Source organism: Ammodytes marinus (genome assembly GCF_949987685.1).
Source record: "Ammodytes marinus genome assembly, chromosome: 15".
Lineage (NCBI taxonomy): Eukaryota > Metazoa > Chordata > Actinopteri > Uranoscopiformes > Ammodytidae > Ammodytes > Ammodytes marinus.
Window position 1 is genome coordinate 6,315,072 of NC_137219.1, and position 16,137 is coordinate 6,331,208.

The window sequence follows — 16,137 nt, forward strand, 5'->3', positions numbered from 1 at the left end:
TTGTTTTTGACCAAATCACTAATGACCAAACTCCATGTCTTCCGTCACAGCAATCTGGAGTCGTTCCTTTATGGACTTCATGCGTTGTTTAAAGGAGACTTCCGCATCTCTTCAGTGCGAGACGAGTGGATCTTCGCAGACATGGAGCTGCTCAGGAAAGTCGTGGTGCCTGGAATCCGAATGTCCCTCAAACTACACCAGGTGAGCTGCCGCAGGTGTCGTGTTGTCAATTTAGTTTAGATTTATTTCACATATAAACAATATTAAACACATAGTGATAAAACATAAGGAGTGCATGTGTGGGTGCATCAGAAACCTGTACAGGCTTGAATGAAAACCACACCGCCAATTTTTTTGAAATATTAGAATACAAAGAGTGTCCATGGTGTAGTGGTTAGAGCGTCCCCCTCATGAGGCTCAGTCATGGTCGGTTCTCTGCATGTCCTTCCCCTCCCCTCTCTGCCCCATTTCATCTCTGTCTCTCTGCACTATGAATAAACCATTACAAATGCCAAAAAACAATTTAAAAAAAAAAGAAAAGAATACAACATGCTAAAAAAAAATCATTATGATTTGAATACCGCTTTTGACCTCATCCTTGGGTGAAAATTGGGTCCGTAAATATCAAGTTTCCCTTTCACAACTCAGGACCACTTCACATCCCCTGATGAGTACGAGGAGCCGGCGGTTCTCTTCGAGGCGATCTCCTCTCACCAGCAGAACCTGGTCATCGCTCACGAGGGCGACCCGGCCTGGAGGAGCGCCGTGCTGTCCAACGCTCCCTCGCTACTCGCCCTGAGACACGTCCTCGACGAAGGGACCAACGAGTACAAGATCATTATGCTCAATAGACGATACCTCAGCTTCCGCGTCATCAAGGTTAGTCAGTTTTATAGTCATTTGCCCGGGGGGGGGGGAGAATCCCACAATCTAATCATTGCTTAGTGAGTCAACAAGTTCCCATTACTACACGCCAGGCAGTTGCAACAGGTAAATAAACCAAAGGAAAATGTTTACATAATTCGGTATTTTGGATTTGCAGTGGAAGGAGGAGAGAGGGAGGGAGCATGTGAGCAAGAAGTAAATATGCATTGGTAATCAATTTAGAATAAGTTGGATTTGTATTATTCTTGATAATGCTAAACTAAGATACGGTGTAAAGACATTAGAATGGCATCAATCTTTCTTTCTTTTGTACATCTCAACAAGCATCTGCAATTATAGCGCAAGAGAGATAAAAAAATCTAAATGCTCTCTTTACTCATGTGTTTCTCTTCACTATTCTCATGTGGGTGGTGACCAGAGGCAATAGGCTGCAGAAGGATGTAACAAAGTGCTTTAAAATTCATTTAAAAAGACAATAAGCAAACAGTCAAAATATATATATATAAGAAGCATACCAGGCCAAACCACAACTCTCTAAAGCTGGACAGGGCCAAGAAAGTGTACCACACTGGTAAAATGAACCAGACTTAAGCTTGTGAATCGTGCTTGGTCACGGTAGGATAACCCTAGTGTGAGTGCGCCCTATGACACAATACTAAATGAAAATCTTCTCCTCTTGTTCTTCAGGTGAATAAAGAATGTGTGCGAGGTCTTTGGGCGGGGCAGCAGCAGGAGTTGGTGTTCCTGAGGAACAGGAACCCGGAGCGCGGGAGCATTCAGAACGCCAAGCAGGCTCTGAGGAACATGATCAACTCGTCATGTGACCAGCCCATCGGATATCCCATCTACGTGTCTCCTCTCACCACCTCCTACTGCAACTCACACCCCCAGCTGGGACACATCCTCGGAGGGCCCATCAGCATCGGCAACATCCGCAACTTTGTGGTCAGCACCTGGCACAGGTTGGTCGCTCTCTGCAGATCAGTTAAAAAGCTCGTAAACAAACGTGTGCCACTGTTTCAACTTTCAAATTTCAAGATGGTTTATTTGGCATATGCATCATTTTAAAAAAATGCAATAAAAAAGACACACACAAGTGAAGAGAGCAACCCGAGACACAAAAGTAGTGCAAGGACACAGTGCAGATGAAAATTGCATTGTAGAGATAAGGTGTACCATATAAAACTGAAGTAGAATGTCACATGAAATTCAATGTAAACTGAATTGAACACTGTATAATTAATAACTTACTGTACTGTACATGGAATAGAATAATGTTAAATAAAAAATAAGCATACACTATATGTCCAGAACAAATTAAATTATGAGTTATGAGTGGTTAACATTATGAATAGGTGCAGCATGAACAGTGTGTAACAGGTCGTTAATGTTTTCTTCTTTTCTTTCTTTTTATTTGGTAGACTGCGGAAAGGCTGCGGTGCTGGCTGTAACAGTGGAGGGAACATTGAGGACTCAGACGCGGGGGCGTTGTCCTGTGGCAGTGGGAACGGGACGGGGGGCGACTCTCAGCAGAGCTCCATGTCGCAGGGCGGGACGTCTGGACACGTCCCCTCACACTCCTCCTACCCGCCACACACTATGGGTGAGACAACCACTGATACTCTGGGTACTAGGAGGACAAATGTATCTTTTTGAGTTCTGTTCAACTGATACTAGCTTACTAAGGGGGAACTCTCTGAGGTCTGCCAAATGATTTAGTTGTTAGTAGAGGGGGAGGGGGGGGGAGACATGTAACAAAGGTTGTCTGCCCGAATCGAACCAGCGATGTTGCGAACACCTGTCATGCGTCGTAACCACTCGGCTACCACGGCCCTGCATTGGTGTAATCTTTTAAAATTTCAACTGATCTGATGTTTCTCCTCCCTGTGTGTCCAGGCACCAGTCAAAGTGCCCAGTCTGTCCAGTCTGGTTTGGTCCGCCAGTCTCCGGCGCGAGCCTCTGTGGCCAGCCAGTCGTCCTCCTACCGCTACAGCAGCAGCCGCCACTCGTCCCTGCGCACGTCCACCACGGGCCTGGAGCCGTGCCGGCGCTCCAGCACCAGCCAGCTGTCCCTGCGAACGCTCCCCACCTCGCTGCAGCTCCGCCTGGGCTCCACCTCCGACTCCGCGGGGCCCTCTGGTTCTCTCTCCAGCCACAGCATCCCTCCATGTAAACGCCACACGCTGGTCGGTCTCCTGGGCAACGACGGAATGTGCTGCGCGGTAACGGACCCCCTAAGCCAGCAGCATCATCACCATCACCACCACCAACACCACCCACAGCAACACAACCCCACCGTGTCCACCGTGCGCAGGGACGACATCTCATACAGAGTGCAGGTCAGTGAAGGCTATGTGAAGATGAGAGATGTATCATCATAGATCATCTTATATTTTAAAAAAGCAGCAACGGTAGCACTGTGACCTCATGATACTATCGATAATCCTGCTTGATGTACATCTAATACTTTGTTTTTTCAGATTGTGGACGTCTGCCATGTGCTGGAGACCATCAACCTATCGAAGAGGAAGGAGCTGCAGTGGCCTGACGAGACCATGAGACTGAGGGCAGGACGGACCTGCTGGAGGGACTGGAGCCCCTTAGAGGGAATGGAAGGACATGTGAGTTTACTAAAGGCTGTTAATGTAATGTACGTAAATGTGCGGTATACCTTTTATGTTTAAGTTAGAGTTTGGACTTATAAACATAAGTCATTATGATCTGTTATGATTTAGCTGCTTGTCAGCTCAAACACAGTCTCACTCTCTCTCTGACCTCTTATGCTATAAACGTTATTTTGCTGTGATAAGCTTGTTTGTTCTTGTGTGTTTTAGACTGTTAACACTCTTGATGACCTACTCTATGGTGGCCCTGAAGTGTTAAATCAAAACACCAAACAGGAAAAAAACGACAAATCAAAAAAATACAACGGCAAATGCTTTTCCTATTTGCCCATTTTGATTTGCACTTCCAGGCCACCGTACCTACTTGCTGTGTAATAAACCATCCACAAATTTGACTTACCTGCCTACCCCTGTGTGTCCCCCTCGGCAGGTGATTCACCGGTGGGTGCCTTGTAGCCGCGACCCAGCAAACCGCTCCCATATGGACAAGACCATCCTGCTGGTACAGGTGGAAGATAAGCTAGTGCCCATTATCGAGACTGGGGTCATTGAGTTGGGCGCCGAGGTGTGAGAAGAGAACTGACACACACACACACACACACAGATAAATACACACACACACACACCACGCACACATGAGCTAGTGTGTTGAAGAAGCCAGACGTCCTATGGATTTCAGCAGGACGCAGGAGCTTTCAGACAAACAGGAAGTGGGAGCTCTCCCCCCCTCCCCCAGTCCCTTTAGCGCTGAGGGGGAAAGGAGGCCAGGGAAAAGTGCAAGCAGCGGCAGAGCAAGACGTACATCATCCGCCATCTTTGACCACATCGATACACACACGACGCACCCGCAGTATCTGCCTTGCTTTGCATCTCAAAAATGCTGCATGACAGTAAAACCAACCCTTAAGTTAAGTTAGTCCTTGCTACTGGTGATTAATTTCTATGCATTTTCATCAACTTATTTTATGGCAATTCTGACAGAGCTGAGTGTAAAGAGAGAGCGTGTGGAGATTATAATTTTTTTTTTAATTATTATTATTTTCAAATAATTTTGCCAAAATAAGCCTGGTATTGATTGAATATCTGCCACGGCTTCATACACATGATAGCTTTTTTTATTTAGTTTTTTATGTTATTTTTATTGTCTTGTTGCCATGACTACAGAGGAACTTGTGGTGCAGAACAGATTTGAGGTCAGAGACTTGATGGTGCTGCGCTCAACAAAGAAACTCCTCCGTTTGGTTGTTGTCATTCCCTTTTGGATAAGTTTGAAATTTGCAAGAATACTTTGCGCAAAGAGAAACAAAAGAACTTGCACTATACTTTTTTTGTTTTTTTTATTTACAGCGATGCACTACACTCTTTAGATAATATCACTTTTTATTTATTACAGACTCTGAATGGCCATGGTTACCGATGCCTTGGGAATGAAAAAAAAATGCAATCGTCATTCTGTTTTCAGCCATTTTTATTTTACTATTTTATGTTTGATAAACTTGAAAAATAACTTTTTACTGTATATGATTATATCTATCTATATCTATATATATATTTACACAAATATATATATATATAATGTAAATGTATAAAATATTTTGTTTTCAATATTTATTACTGTGAACATGGTATTTACACTTTGTTACATCTTCTCTTTTTTTCATTTTGAGACAAAGGTTAATGTATTAAGGACCATTGGTTGAAAACAATATGCCGAATTTTTGATGGACTGTTTCACTATTTAACTTAATTCTTTTCTATATTGAGAAATAAAAGTTTGATTTATTGCTGACAACTTTAATACGCCTCTTCTGATTGTTATTGTATGATTTTAATTCTCATCTAATTTCTTTGTTGGACTATATTAAAGAATAGACACCAAACTTACTTAAAAACGGGGACTATAGGTTCATATACAAAATGTGGCACAAGAGACAAAGTTTAAAAACAAACTTGTGATTTGCAGGTGAAATATGGCATTTTACAAGTTACCTGCTGACTTTTTATTGCCGTGTGAATCATATAAATCATATGACATGTATTTGTAACATGCTGCACATTTGGTGTCATACACTGTTTAGGTGTGAAGACTGTAGGCCTGGGAGGTTATATTCATTCATGTACGGCATGTTATTTCAAAACCATTTAAGTGTAGTTTTTTTTCAAATTCATAAATGATCTGAGCACTGGTTAGAAATCTAAGCTCACACTGACTACATGAATAGAGTTTATCACACTTTGGTAACATAAATATATATTGATATTATGCATTAGCTGTTTTTGAACACATCCAGTATATTTAAGCAGTCATGGTTCCATTTACAGGCACATAATGCCCACAAAAGAAAAGTATTTAGGAAATGGAAACAATGTAACTATAGAAATTAGTCTTACATTATCTGTCATGATGAGGAAATTTTCAAATCTATAATACAGTAAATGCAAAATGTCTTACTTCTGTATTTTCTAATTGTATTTAGTTTGAATAAGCCTCAATCCCTTTCCAAATTGTAACTAGACAGTTTATCATTTCTCAAGAGTCCCTCTTTGCAGTTCATACAAGCTTTATTGGTATGATTGTTGCCAAGGCTAAAATACATATTATTGAATTTTTATTTACACAATATAACAAAAACACTAAATGGTGAATAATTGATAACAAATGCACCTTGAACAGTACAAGCCATTATAAACTAAACGATTGAACAAAGAAAAATAAATTAGGAGATTAGGACATAACTGTTTGCAGTTTCTTCTTCTTTCTGTAAAGATGGAGGGTTATACGCATTTCATTAATTAATCTGTTGCTGAAAATCATCCCCGACACATGGACTATTCACTCCTGTTTGACTAATGTTTGCTCAAAAGCAAAGAGCGCAGCTGCTTTGAAAACCTTCATTACTTATGGGCTTCGGGGCTGAGTTAAAAAAAAAACAGGAAAAGGCAGGAGAGATTGGAAGTAAGATTTGTTGGCAATACAGAATAACGACAAACAATCCAAAATGCACTAAAAGTATCAAAAGTAAAAGCACTTATTGTGTTCATGTGTGACTTTTAAATCCATTTGTTTATTAAATGCTCTATAAAGGATAGTGTGGTTTTGAATACACTTGCATTGCATTATTCTGACTGTTAAAAAATAAGGCTTTAACAACTCCATTACAGACTAAAAATTGCTTGATAAGAAAGAGTTTCTGTTCACTGAAGCTGCCATAGTTCTGCTTTATTGACATTACACAATACGGGATTACACAATGAAACGCACTCTGCAGCCCCTTCCAAGCTGCACTAAAAAAATATGCAGAATAATACAGCACATGTATTTGACAAATATTTAAAATGATCATAGATTTATAATCAAATAGAACAAAGAATATACATTTAAAACAAAAATATGTTTATGGGGAAGATATAGATATTGATCATATTGATATATTAATTTCCACCACTGTACACAGTGATGTAAGCACACAGGCATTTTTTATTTATCTAAATAGGCTGAATAAATCGTTGACGCATTGACGTGATTGCTTTCTAGGAAGTGCTAATAATTATTGGACATTTAGTTTTTCCCTTTCTGAAGTAAACAGACAAGCTGCTGCATGTTTATTGCTCTCCAAACCACATGACTGTTTACACTGAAGCCCCGCCCCCCAGAGCCCACCGAGCCCTCTGATTGGCTGCCGTGATAGAATTCCATTGAACGGCTTTTCCCGACGTCACATATAAAGGTCCCGTTCACTCCAGCCGAGGATATTACTGTAGTTTATCCACTTCTATCGACCCCACGCAATACCAAAGAAAAGGTAACGAATACAAAGAGCAAACGTTTCTGTGTGTTTTGATACCTCTGGGTTTTTTTTGGGAGGGTTTTGAATAGCTAAATAGCTTTTCGTCAGCTTTATCCTGTCATAGTCCATCGTTTTGTTTTGTTAGCGTGTTGTGCTACCAACTAGCAAGCTCCAATTATGTTTCTCATGTGACATCCTGACAGTCAGGGTTGGTTTGCGCTTACTTGCTGTTTTGGTCGCCACCTGACATACCAAAATAACAAAGCAACTTTATGCTCACCATGAATTTGTTTTAAAAAGAATATATTTATATATATTTGTTTGTAATACTTTCACGTCCATTCGTTCCCACAGTAGGTGAGGACAATGTTTCAGTCGGTCGCATTCGCTCTGCTCGGCCTGAGCCTCGGCCTGGCCAATGCTTTTCCGGCCCAGGAGCCAGAAGGTGGGAAACACTGGGTGGTTATTGTTGCAGGCTCCAATGGCTGGTACAACTACAGACACCAGGTAAGACAGAGAGAGAGTGAGTGTGTAACATTGAAGATATACATGAAACTGTATGTCACCTTATCAAGTGACAACTGTGGCATGACTCAATGGTTTTCCTCTTACAATCCGCATTGGTAATTGATAATGGTTGATATCAGCTTTCACCTTCAGATAAGCAACTTCCCCTTCACAATACACACGCTCTAACAGAGTTTCTGCAGCTATTTGAAATGCTACCAAAAAAGACTTATGTGTGATCATTTGCAGCTTATATTATTGCTCTCTCCGTCTCCCAGGCAGATGCTTGTCATGCCTATCAGATCGTCCACAAGAATGGCATCCCTGACGAGCAGATCGTGGTTATGATGTACGATGACTTGGCGCAGAATGAGAAGTGAGTTGACGTTTTAGGATTTTTTTTTTCTGTGCAGCAGCGTATCTAATCTTTGTGATACAGTAACTTCTTCTTTCCTTCGAAGTATTGAAAAACTCCCAATGTATTATTATTTTTTTTTTTTTTTGGTTAGTTGGTGACCTTCATTCATCTTTCTTTGTTGGTTCCCTTTATGTGATATATAACACAAAAAGTGTCTTATAAATCTTCTATACATGCAGTCGTTAATAGCATGTTATATTATTGTTTGTGTGACCCACATTTCCTTAAATAGTGTATTTTTGATGTGCTGAAGTTGATGAGCTTTTGATAAGGTCATCTTAAAAAAACACTCACACATCTATTGAAATGATGTTACCTACGTAAATTTACAGTATATTTCACACCATGTCTGCTTATCTGCAAGTAGACTGAAATAAGTATAAGTTGTTTAAATATTTAGTTGATCAACAGGAAATAATGTTGGCATGTCTTATTCTTGTGGCGAGTCGTTCATGTGCCGTTCATTGTTGTTGTTATTGCAGCAGCCTTAGCCTTACTTTGGGCAGGCAGCGGTACCATTAACAGGACAGACATTGAGAGGAGTCACAAGGAACTCATTTAAGTGTTCCTGCAGGAATCTTACACACTGACATACAGTTTGACACAGCAGTGTATGACAGTCATGGTTGCTCAGTTGTAGGGTGGACTTGATCTAGTTGGCCGGTCACTTAGAGGCCTAGTTGGATCGATTACTTCACTCTCAGTCATGTGCATTTTATATTTCACTTTTCTACTGTATATTATCAACTTAAACCTTTTTATTTTTTATAAAAACATGCTTGAATGTAATATAATGTTGAAACTTAATTTGTATGTCTAGACTGAGGCTTAATTTGTTAATTACTCTGTAGTAACAGTTCACATCAGAAGATCTCAGATCCCAAGATAAGAGATATTCACTTTTTTTCTTATAATAAAAAAACAGTAAAGCAGCAATTCCTCATATTTGAGTGGCTACAACCAGTGTATGTTTGATTGACTTAACTATACAAATGATTAACTGTCTTAACACTTTATCCTGGCTAGAATCCATGCATCAAAATACCTCTACATAATGTAGGTCTAGTTTCAGACAGACGTAATACAACATTGATTGTTTTTTTTATCAGTGACATACTGTACTTATTATCTGCTTACATGATTTTCAACTTGAGTTGGATTCATAGTTAAAAACTAACTTGTATTTGAAACAATGTAGGCAAGAGTGCTGCTAGCATGGTGTCCTATACTGACAAATCAATATTGTGCTGATAGGGGGAACTTATTGAAATATTGTTCATTGATTTGAAATCATTTCATTACCAATGAATCTGCTTGTTTGTTTTTGTTGATTAATAGCTTGGCCTACAAACTGTGGAAAAAAGGGGGAACAGGTTTTGGTTTTCCAGGTTGATAAACATTTAGTTCACAATCAGACAAACAAACATTTCAGCTCTACATGAATTTCTGCAACAGTGAGTGCATTTTCCCACAGACAAAAGTCAAAGTAGTTGCGTTACCGAAAGTGTTCCCGCAGCGAAAGGGGAAAAAACATGAAGTTCTGTGGCGCTGTCACCAGTTTGACTGCATCACCTGATCAGTGAATCATTCACCCGTTGCCCTTTTATCATGTCAAAGTGTTATGTCAGCCGTTTGCACTTCCTCCTTTTTTAAACCTGAATCATATTTTTGTTTCCAGTAACCCAACCCCTGGGATAGTGATCAACAGGCCCAACGGCACAGATGTGTACAAGGGAGTTCCTAAAGACTACATCGGGGACGTGAGTGCCTGAATACATGTTTTGAAGTGATTTGCACAGTCAACATGTTTGTTTGAAGCGACTTTGTTTGAACAAACTTTTATTTTATTTACATTTTTTTTGCTGATTCATATTTATTTTCATATGCAATCTTACAAAGAACACATACAACACAATCACATAGCAAACGTTCACTCCGCATTGACCTTCACATTCAAATCATATCACACACAGGTACTCAATTGACCTAATTCAAGTCCATATGCAATCTGAAGCAAACTTTAAAAATTGTACTGTGTCCCCCCCTGCAGGCTGTGACCCCAGAAAACTTCCTGGCCGTGTTGAAAGGTGACGCCTCAGCGACCAAAGGCGGCTCCGGTAAAGTTGTGAAGAGGCAAGTTATAAAACACTAAAAGAAGAGATTGAGTTGTTGTGAGTGTGTTGGAAGAGATTCAAACCAGACGGGAACAAAATCTGGTTTTTCAAGATTTTTTTATTTTGCCCTCTTTGTCTTGGCAGCGGTCCCAACGATCATGTGTTTGTGTACTTCACCGACCACGGAGCGCCTGGTATCATCGCCTTCCCTAATGATGACGTGAGCGCTTTTCTCCTTCCTGCTTTTCCTATTGTTCACACCAAACACAAGCTAGTTCTTAACCATACAAATACAAACCAGGAAGTAACTCTTCTCTACGTTAGTCATTCAACTTTTTTGTCAGGTTTAGATAAGATAGAGCCATTCCCAAACTGTAAACATATGTTTTTTCATTAATCATGACAACTGTTATAAAAACAACATATGCGCTAAGAACTGTAAGTGTAAAGCAGGTGGTTTACTTCTGTTAACACTGTTTAAAACTACATTTTGTCCTCTCTCTCTTTCTTTGCAGCTCAATGTTAAAGACCTCCAAGATGCCATTCAGTACATGCATGAAAATAAGAGATACAGTAAGGTATGTAGAAACCTGCTGTTGGTTTATTTTTTCAGGCCAACATTTGTAAACATGCAGTGCAGTATGTAGGGCAGCTACTAAGTACAGTAAGGTGATGTGGCTGTGCTGAAAGACCAAAACGTATAATTTGTTTTTGTCTTTTTATTTTTAATATTTGACACCTAACGTCTGTCCTTCCTCCCTCCCACACACATTCCCAGATGGTGTTCTACATTGAAGCATGTGAGTCCGGGTCAATGATGAAAGACCTGCCTGCTGACATTGACGGTGAGTTGACCTTTATCTTGTCACAATCATGTGGTGGAAATGAACTCCTTAACTCCTTTTTTTTTCTTTTTTTTTCTTTTTTTTTTAAGAAAAACGCTAGTGTCTGCATTCTGGTCATTTGTTATTGTGGCCAGTTGTGCGCCTGGTTCCTCTGTCATGTGCTTGGCCTCTTGTGAAAAACATATCACGATCAAGGTTCAGGTTTTATTGTGTTAAACTTAAAAATATGTTTACACACTCTTGAACTTGCATTTACTTTTTTTAAATGAGTTAACAAACTGTGCTTTAACCCATTGATGACTATGGCAATCTAGGATGCATGTCCTTAATGCCTGAGGGTTTTCTGAAAAAATAGTACGAATTGTCAAGTCTACCAAAACCTTTATATCTAAGCCTGTGTAGCACATAGAAACATGAAATAAAATACATTTAAAAGTTAAGGTTCACATGTTTTATTTAAACATGCTCCCTTAGCGCTTACAAACCAACAAATATTTCTAAAAATCGTCAAAATTAGATGAATTAAAAAATTATTAAATATTGTTAATAAATAGATGCAATGTGTTGTGTGATTTTCGTCAGTAGTCTATAGTAGACCTTGATTCTGCACTCCAAACGCAACTAACTGTTCTGTCGCCGACATAGCTGGCGTATTTTTTTTATTATTATTTTAATTTTTAATTTTTTTGATTGACATGATTTTCGGCAAACCACACAACTTTTGGGTGGTCACGTGGTCTTAAAAAAATCAACAAAACCCACCTCATGTGTATTTGAACCAATGACAGTGCATTCAATGCTGGGAATGCCATGAAAATTAGATAAAGTAATAATGCTGCACGATGCAGCATCAGGCAGGAGAGCCAATGTGGCATCGCGCAGCAGCCATCATCAATGGGTTAAGAGTGTCAGGTGTTGTCTTGAGTGACATGCGAGTCATTGTTAGGTTTGCCTACTGAATAATTACAATTTGAAGGAAAATGATTATTATGTTTCTAACGTGGGACTGTCTTTGTGTCTTTTTTAGTATACGCCACCACAGCAGCCAACTCTCACGAGTCGTCCTACGCCTGTTACTACGACGAGAAGAGGGACACATACCTGGGAGACTGGTACAGTGTTCTGTGGATGGAGGACTCTGATGTGGTGGGTGATGTATTTGAATCACAGCACCCCTAGTGTTTTATTAAACATGTTCAATCCTTTAAAAAATTTGAAGAACATTTTGACACTAAAATGATAGTCTTTAACAATATGGACGGCCAGTTCAACTTTACCTCATCACAATCACTTTCTAGGAAGAAAAAAAGGGAGAATTATTACAATCAATAAAAAGCTATCAATACTACAACATTGCATGCAAATATTAAACATTTTAACTTGTGCAATTTCAACAAGCGATTCAATTCACTTCAGAACCTTCTAATTACTGGACTTTTCATACAATAATTGTTGGTACTTTGACCAATCTGTTGCTGACTGTTATTACAGTCCAGCTGCTCTGACTACGTTAACTCCATTAAAGATTGATTTGCTGTTCCAAACACCTGGTGTAAATAAAAGCAGGGACAGGAAAAGGAAGTGGTGAATGTTTACAGCAGCAACAGAATAAAAACTGTGTAGTACCACCTGTGCACCTGTACATCTCAAAACAGAAACCTGAAATTACTATATTTGTGTTTTGAAATATGTTGTTGCTCGTTTGATGAAACTGACCTGTTTGTGATGTTTTCGTTTTCGTTTCACATTGTGCTTTCAGGAGGACCTGACAAAAGAAACTTTGATTAAGCAGTACAAGATCGTAAAGAGCCACACAAACACCAGCCACGTCCAGCAGTTTGGAAACAAGGTAGTACCACAGTATACCGATACAGTTTCTATTTTTAAGACTGGATTATTGGCACAATAGTGATGTAGAGGGGAACTGGAAGACAGAAATGTTTTGTTTCATGACCTTATTTTGACCCTTATCATGTTTTTTTTTACTTCTTATTCAGACTTTGGCCCACATGAAGGTTATAGCGTTTCAGGGTAACGCCAAGTCAAACCCCGCCCCTCCCATGAAGCTTCAGCCAATTACAGACATGGATCTGACTCCCAGCCCCGACGTTCCTCTGGCCATCCTCAAGAGGAAGATGATGTCATCCAATGACATCAGAGCTGCCAGGGGACTGCTGATGGAGATCAACTCCCACCTCAAGGTTAGAGATATGGAGTTTGTTGCATGGTTTAAATTCTCAGGCCATGCAAATCAAATTGAACGATTCACATGACACATACTCTCATGTTATAGATATGTAACTTTGTGTGTGTGTGTGTGTGTGTGTGTGTGTGTGTGATATGTCTGTGCGTGTAGATCCGGGAGATGCTGGCTGAAACTATGCGCCGAGTGGTTGAGCAGGTGAGCGGCAATAGGCATAAGGCCGAGGAGATTCTCAACGAGAAATCGGAGCTCACCCAGCATCAGTGCTACCAGGCCGCTGTCCACCACTACAAAAACAACTGCTTCAACTGGCACCGAACTGAGGTACAGCTGCACACAGGCGGTCCTTAGTTTCTACACATTTGCATTTACCAGACCGGGAAACTTTCTGTCTTATTTTTAACAGCATTCATGTGTAGTCGATGGTTGGAACTTAATCATGTGTCGAGGGTCTGGTTCTGCTTCAAAAGAGGAAACGGAAATTTGCCTTGTTTGCATTAAGTTTACCTTAACCAAGAGACAGACATTAAGCAGCAAGTGTAGAATAGAATTTGTAAACTTTGACTTTAAGAAACATATTCTCCAGTGTTATGCCTCAACAAGAGGCATCAGATTTTTTCTCTTAGATGCAAAAAAAATTGTAACTTGTAAAAAAAACTTTTTTTCAAACTGATGCCACCACCAAATGTACCACACAGCAGAGCTTCAAGTCCTGCCGTCAGGAAATCGCCACATTTAGCAGTGAAGGCGTCTTTAGACCCCCATATGGAGAGAGGCAGATTATCTCTTCAAAAAATCTTGTCAATCAGGCAGCTATCAGAACTGAACTACATTTATTACACCTACCATCAAATTTAGAAAAAGTGAGAGAAAATAGTTCAGGTACATGAATCAATACTGTGTGACAGGTTCAGAAGGAAGGCACCTGGTTGAGAGTTCATGATAGCAACTCTCTAGTTCTGAGATTAGGAAGTTGTCTTTAGTTAGTTATATTTAAGTTGGGGAGTTTTTATTCTATTTTTCTTAAAGTTTATACTTGGTGTAAAATCTTTGATCACAATATATTCTGGGGAATTTCATGCAGCTGTAACAGGTTTATTGAGAAAAAAATTCCCTTCTGGAAAAGTTTGACATTTGAGAGCCAAACAAACGACAGTTTGAAATTAGACTGTGGGGACATTTCTAACAACATGTGATGTCCATTTGTGTTTCAGTATGAATACGCTCTGAGACATCTGTACGCTCTGGTGAACCTGTGTGAGAGAGGATACACTACATACAGGTAGGGCTATCGTCCCACTTAATAAACCACTTTATATAACCTGACCTATATCTGTTGTCTTCATGACTCTTAGTAGAATATTGAATTATTTGTCCTTCCTGTTTAGATTCTGCTATTGTCCAAATCTGACATACAATTGTATGTGTGTATATTAGAAAACCAAAAGCCTTCTTTAGGGACTTGTTATAATTAGAAAAGAACTGTATTCAGGCTATTAAATAATCCTTAACTTTTGCATTGGAAGGCAAAGCAACCCGTTTTATTCATTAAGATGTTAACAATAATTAATTGCAACTATAGAGACTGCTATAGAGACTGATCAACTGCATAATATGTAAGGATTTCTGCTTTTTTTATTTATTATTATATGTGTAACCTGAAAATCTTCAAGTTATATTACTTTTTTTTAAGACAGAAGAAAGCATCTGAAGAAGACATCTTAGCATGCATTTCTAACATTTTACCATTCCAGTGACTGTTAAGTCAATTGTTATTTGATACTGAAACCAATTGTATTTTGTTTCTGTTAATCTCTGCAGCATCAATCTTGCCATGGACTCCGTGTGTCTTTTCCAGTAAAAATCCGTCATGTGTCGGATCTCGTGTGAGACGGCCTGAGAAGACGGAGCTTCTCTTTGCACTGCTTAGGAATCAATCTGACGTGGAGTTGACGTTATTGTTTTTATATCGACACACTAACACTTTTTTTTTGTTTTTTTGTTTGTTTTTGATTTTACTGAGAATTTTTAAGATGTGTTTTATGATGAGTTGCTGCACTTTTGCTGTGAAGAATTTTGTGAATGATATTTTACTGTTTTTAATTGTTTTAAGGAAATCATGTCAATTAGTTTTACGCTCAGCTTTATCTGTGGTACCGTATGGACGGCCTGGCATGAATGAATGTTTGATTGACACGTTAAGGACACAATTAAAGGTACAATTAAACACTGGATGTTTGTTGAACCTCAAGTGACTTATTTGTAACAGAGGGATCTTGAAATAAACCTGACAGACCAAAACTGCAACAAAACAAAAAAAAGACTCATATTTCTTCAGGCGAGGATTTGTACGGTGTCCAAATAATTCTACTGAAGCCTATTTCCCTGTGATCCAAACCCCTTTATAAGTGTCTTCTCTCTGACAAACAGTAAGACCCTTGTGCATCCTCTTACTATAACCCACTGTCAGTTTATCTGCTTTATGTTGGTCTCCCTGTGAGCTCATTTGAACACTTTATACATTTTACAGGAATAAACCTTTCTGTGTGAAGGTCTAATGATCACATTTAGTATCTGACTCAGCAGAGAATCATGTTGACCCCACTTCTTTCCTTTTTGTATAATAAGATTACTCTATTAAATCTTAGATAATTATGTGCAACTGTACACTTTTCTCTTGTTTTGAGATTACTCATGAATCAATTAAAAAGGTTTAATCTTTTAAATGTGTTTGTCTTAAAAGAACACTTGTG

At 39.3% G+C, this 16,137-nt stretch overlaps 2 protein-coding genes across 2 annotated transcripts in view; both read left to right on the forward strand.

Moving 5' to 3' along the window:
- Nucleotides 1-4,203, forward strand: part of pcnx1 (pecanex 1) — a 37,750-nt gene extending 33,547 nt beyond the window's left edge. The window contains exons 30-36 of the mRNA XM_080042033.1: nucleotides 51-201; nucleotides 649-879; nucleotides 1,573-1,847; nucleotides 2,307-2,488; nucleotides 2,782-3,224; nucleotides 3,366-3,506; nucleotides 3,940-4,203. Of these exons, the coding sequence (XP_079898159.1) occupies nucleotides 51-201; nucleotides 649-879; nucleotides 1,573-1,847; nucleotides 2,307-2,488; nucleotides 2,782-3,224; nucleotides 3,366-3,506; nucleotides 3,940-4,080 (1,564 nt within the window). The 3' untranslated portion in view covers nucleotides 4,081-4,203. The remainder of the gene's footprint in view (nucleotides 1-50; nucleotides 202-648; nucleotides 880-1,572; nucleotides 1,848-2,306; nucleotides 2,489-2,781; nucleotides 3,225-3,365; nucleotides 3,507-3,939) is intronic.
- Nucleotides 4,204-7,233: 3,030 nt separating this feature from the next.
- Nucleotides 7,234-16,048, forward strand: lgmn (legumain). Its single transcript, XM_080042109.1, has 14 exons — nucleotides 7,234-7,312; nucleotides 7,652-7,804; nucleotides 8,083-8,180; nucleotides 9,901-9,982; nucleotides 10,273-10,355; nucleotides 10,481-10,556; nucleotides 10,852-10,914; nucleotides 11,115-11,181; nucleotides 12,209-12,327; nucleotides 12,941-13,030; nucleotides 13,179-13,382; nucleotides 13,538-13,708; nucleotides 14,599-14,666; nucleotides 15,206-16,048. Exons 2-14 carry the CDS (start codon nucleotides 7,664-7,666, stop codon nucleotides 15,243-15,245), a joined length of 1,302 nt encoding a protein of 433 aa, XP_079898235.1. The 5' UTR covers nucleotides 7,234-7,312; nucleotides 7,652-7,663; the 3' UTR covers nucleotides 15,246-16,048.
- Nucleotides 16,049-16,137: the final 89 nt, after the last annotated feature.

Coding starts and splice junctions, on each gene's coding strand:
- lgmn (XM_080042109.1), top strand. CDS start 7,664: ATGTTTCAGTCGGTCGCATTCGCTCTGCTCGGCCTGAGCCTCGGCCTG. Junction 8,181..9,900: donor GACTTGGCGCAGAATGAGAA/GTGAGTTGACGT, acceptor TTTTGTTTCCAG/TAACCCAACCCCTGGGATAG. Junction 13,709..14,598: donor TCAACTGGCACCGAACTGAG/GTACAGCTGCAC, acceptor TTTGTGTTTCAG/TATGAATACGCTCTGAGACA.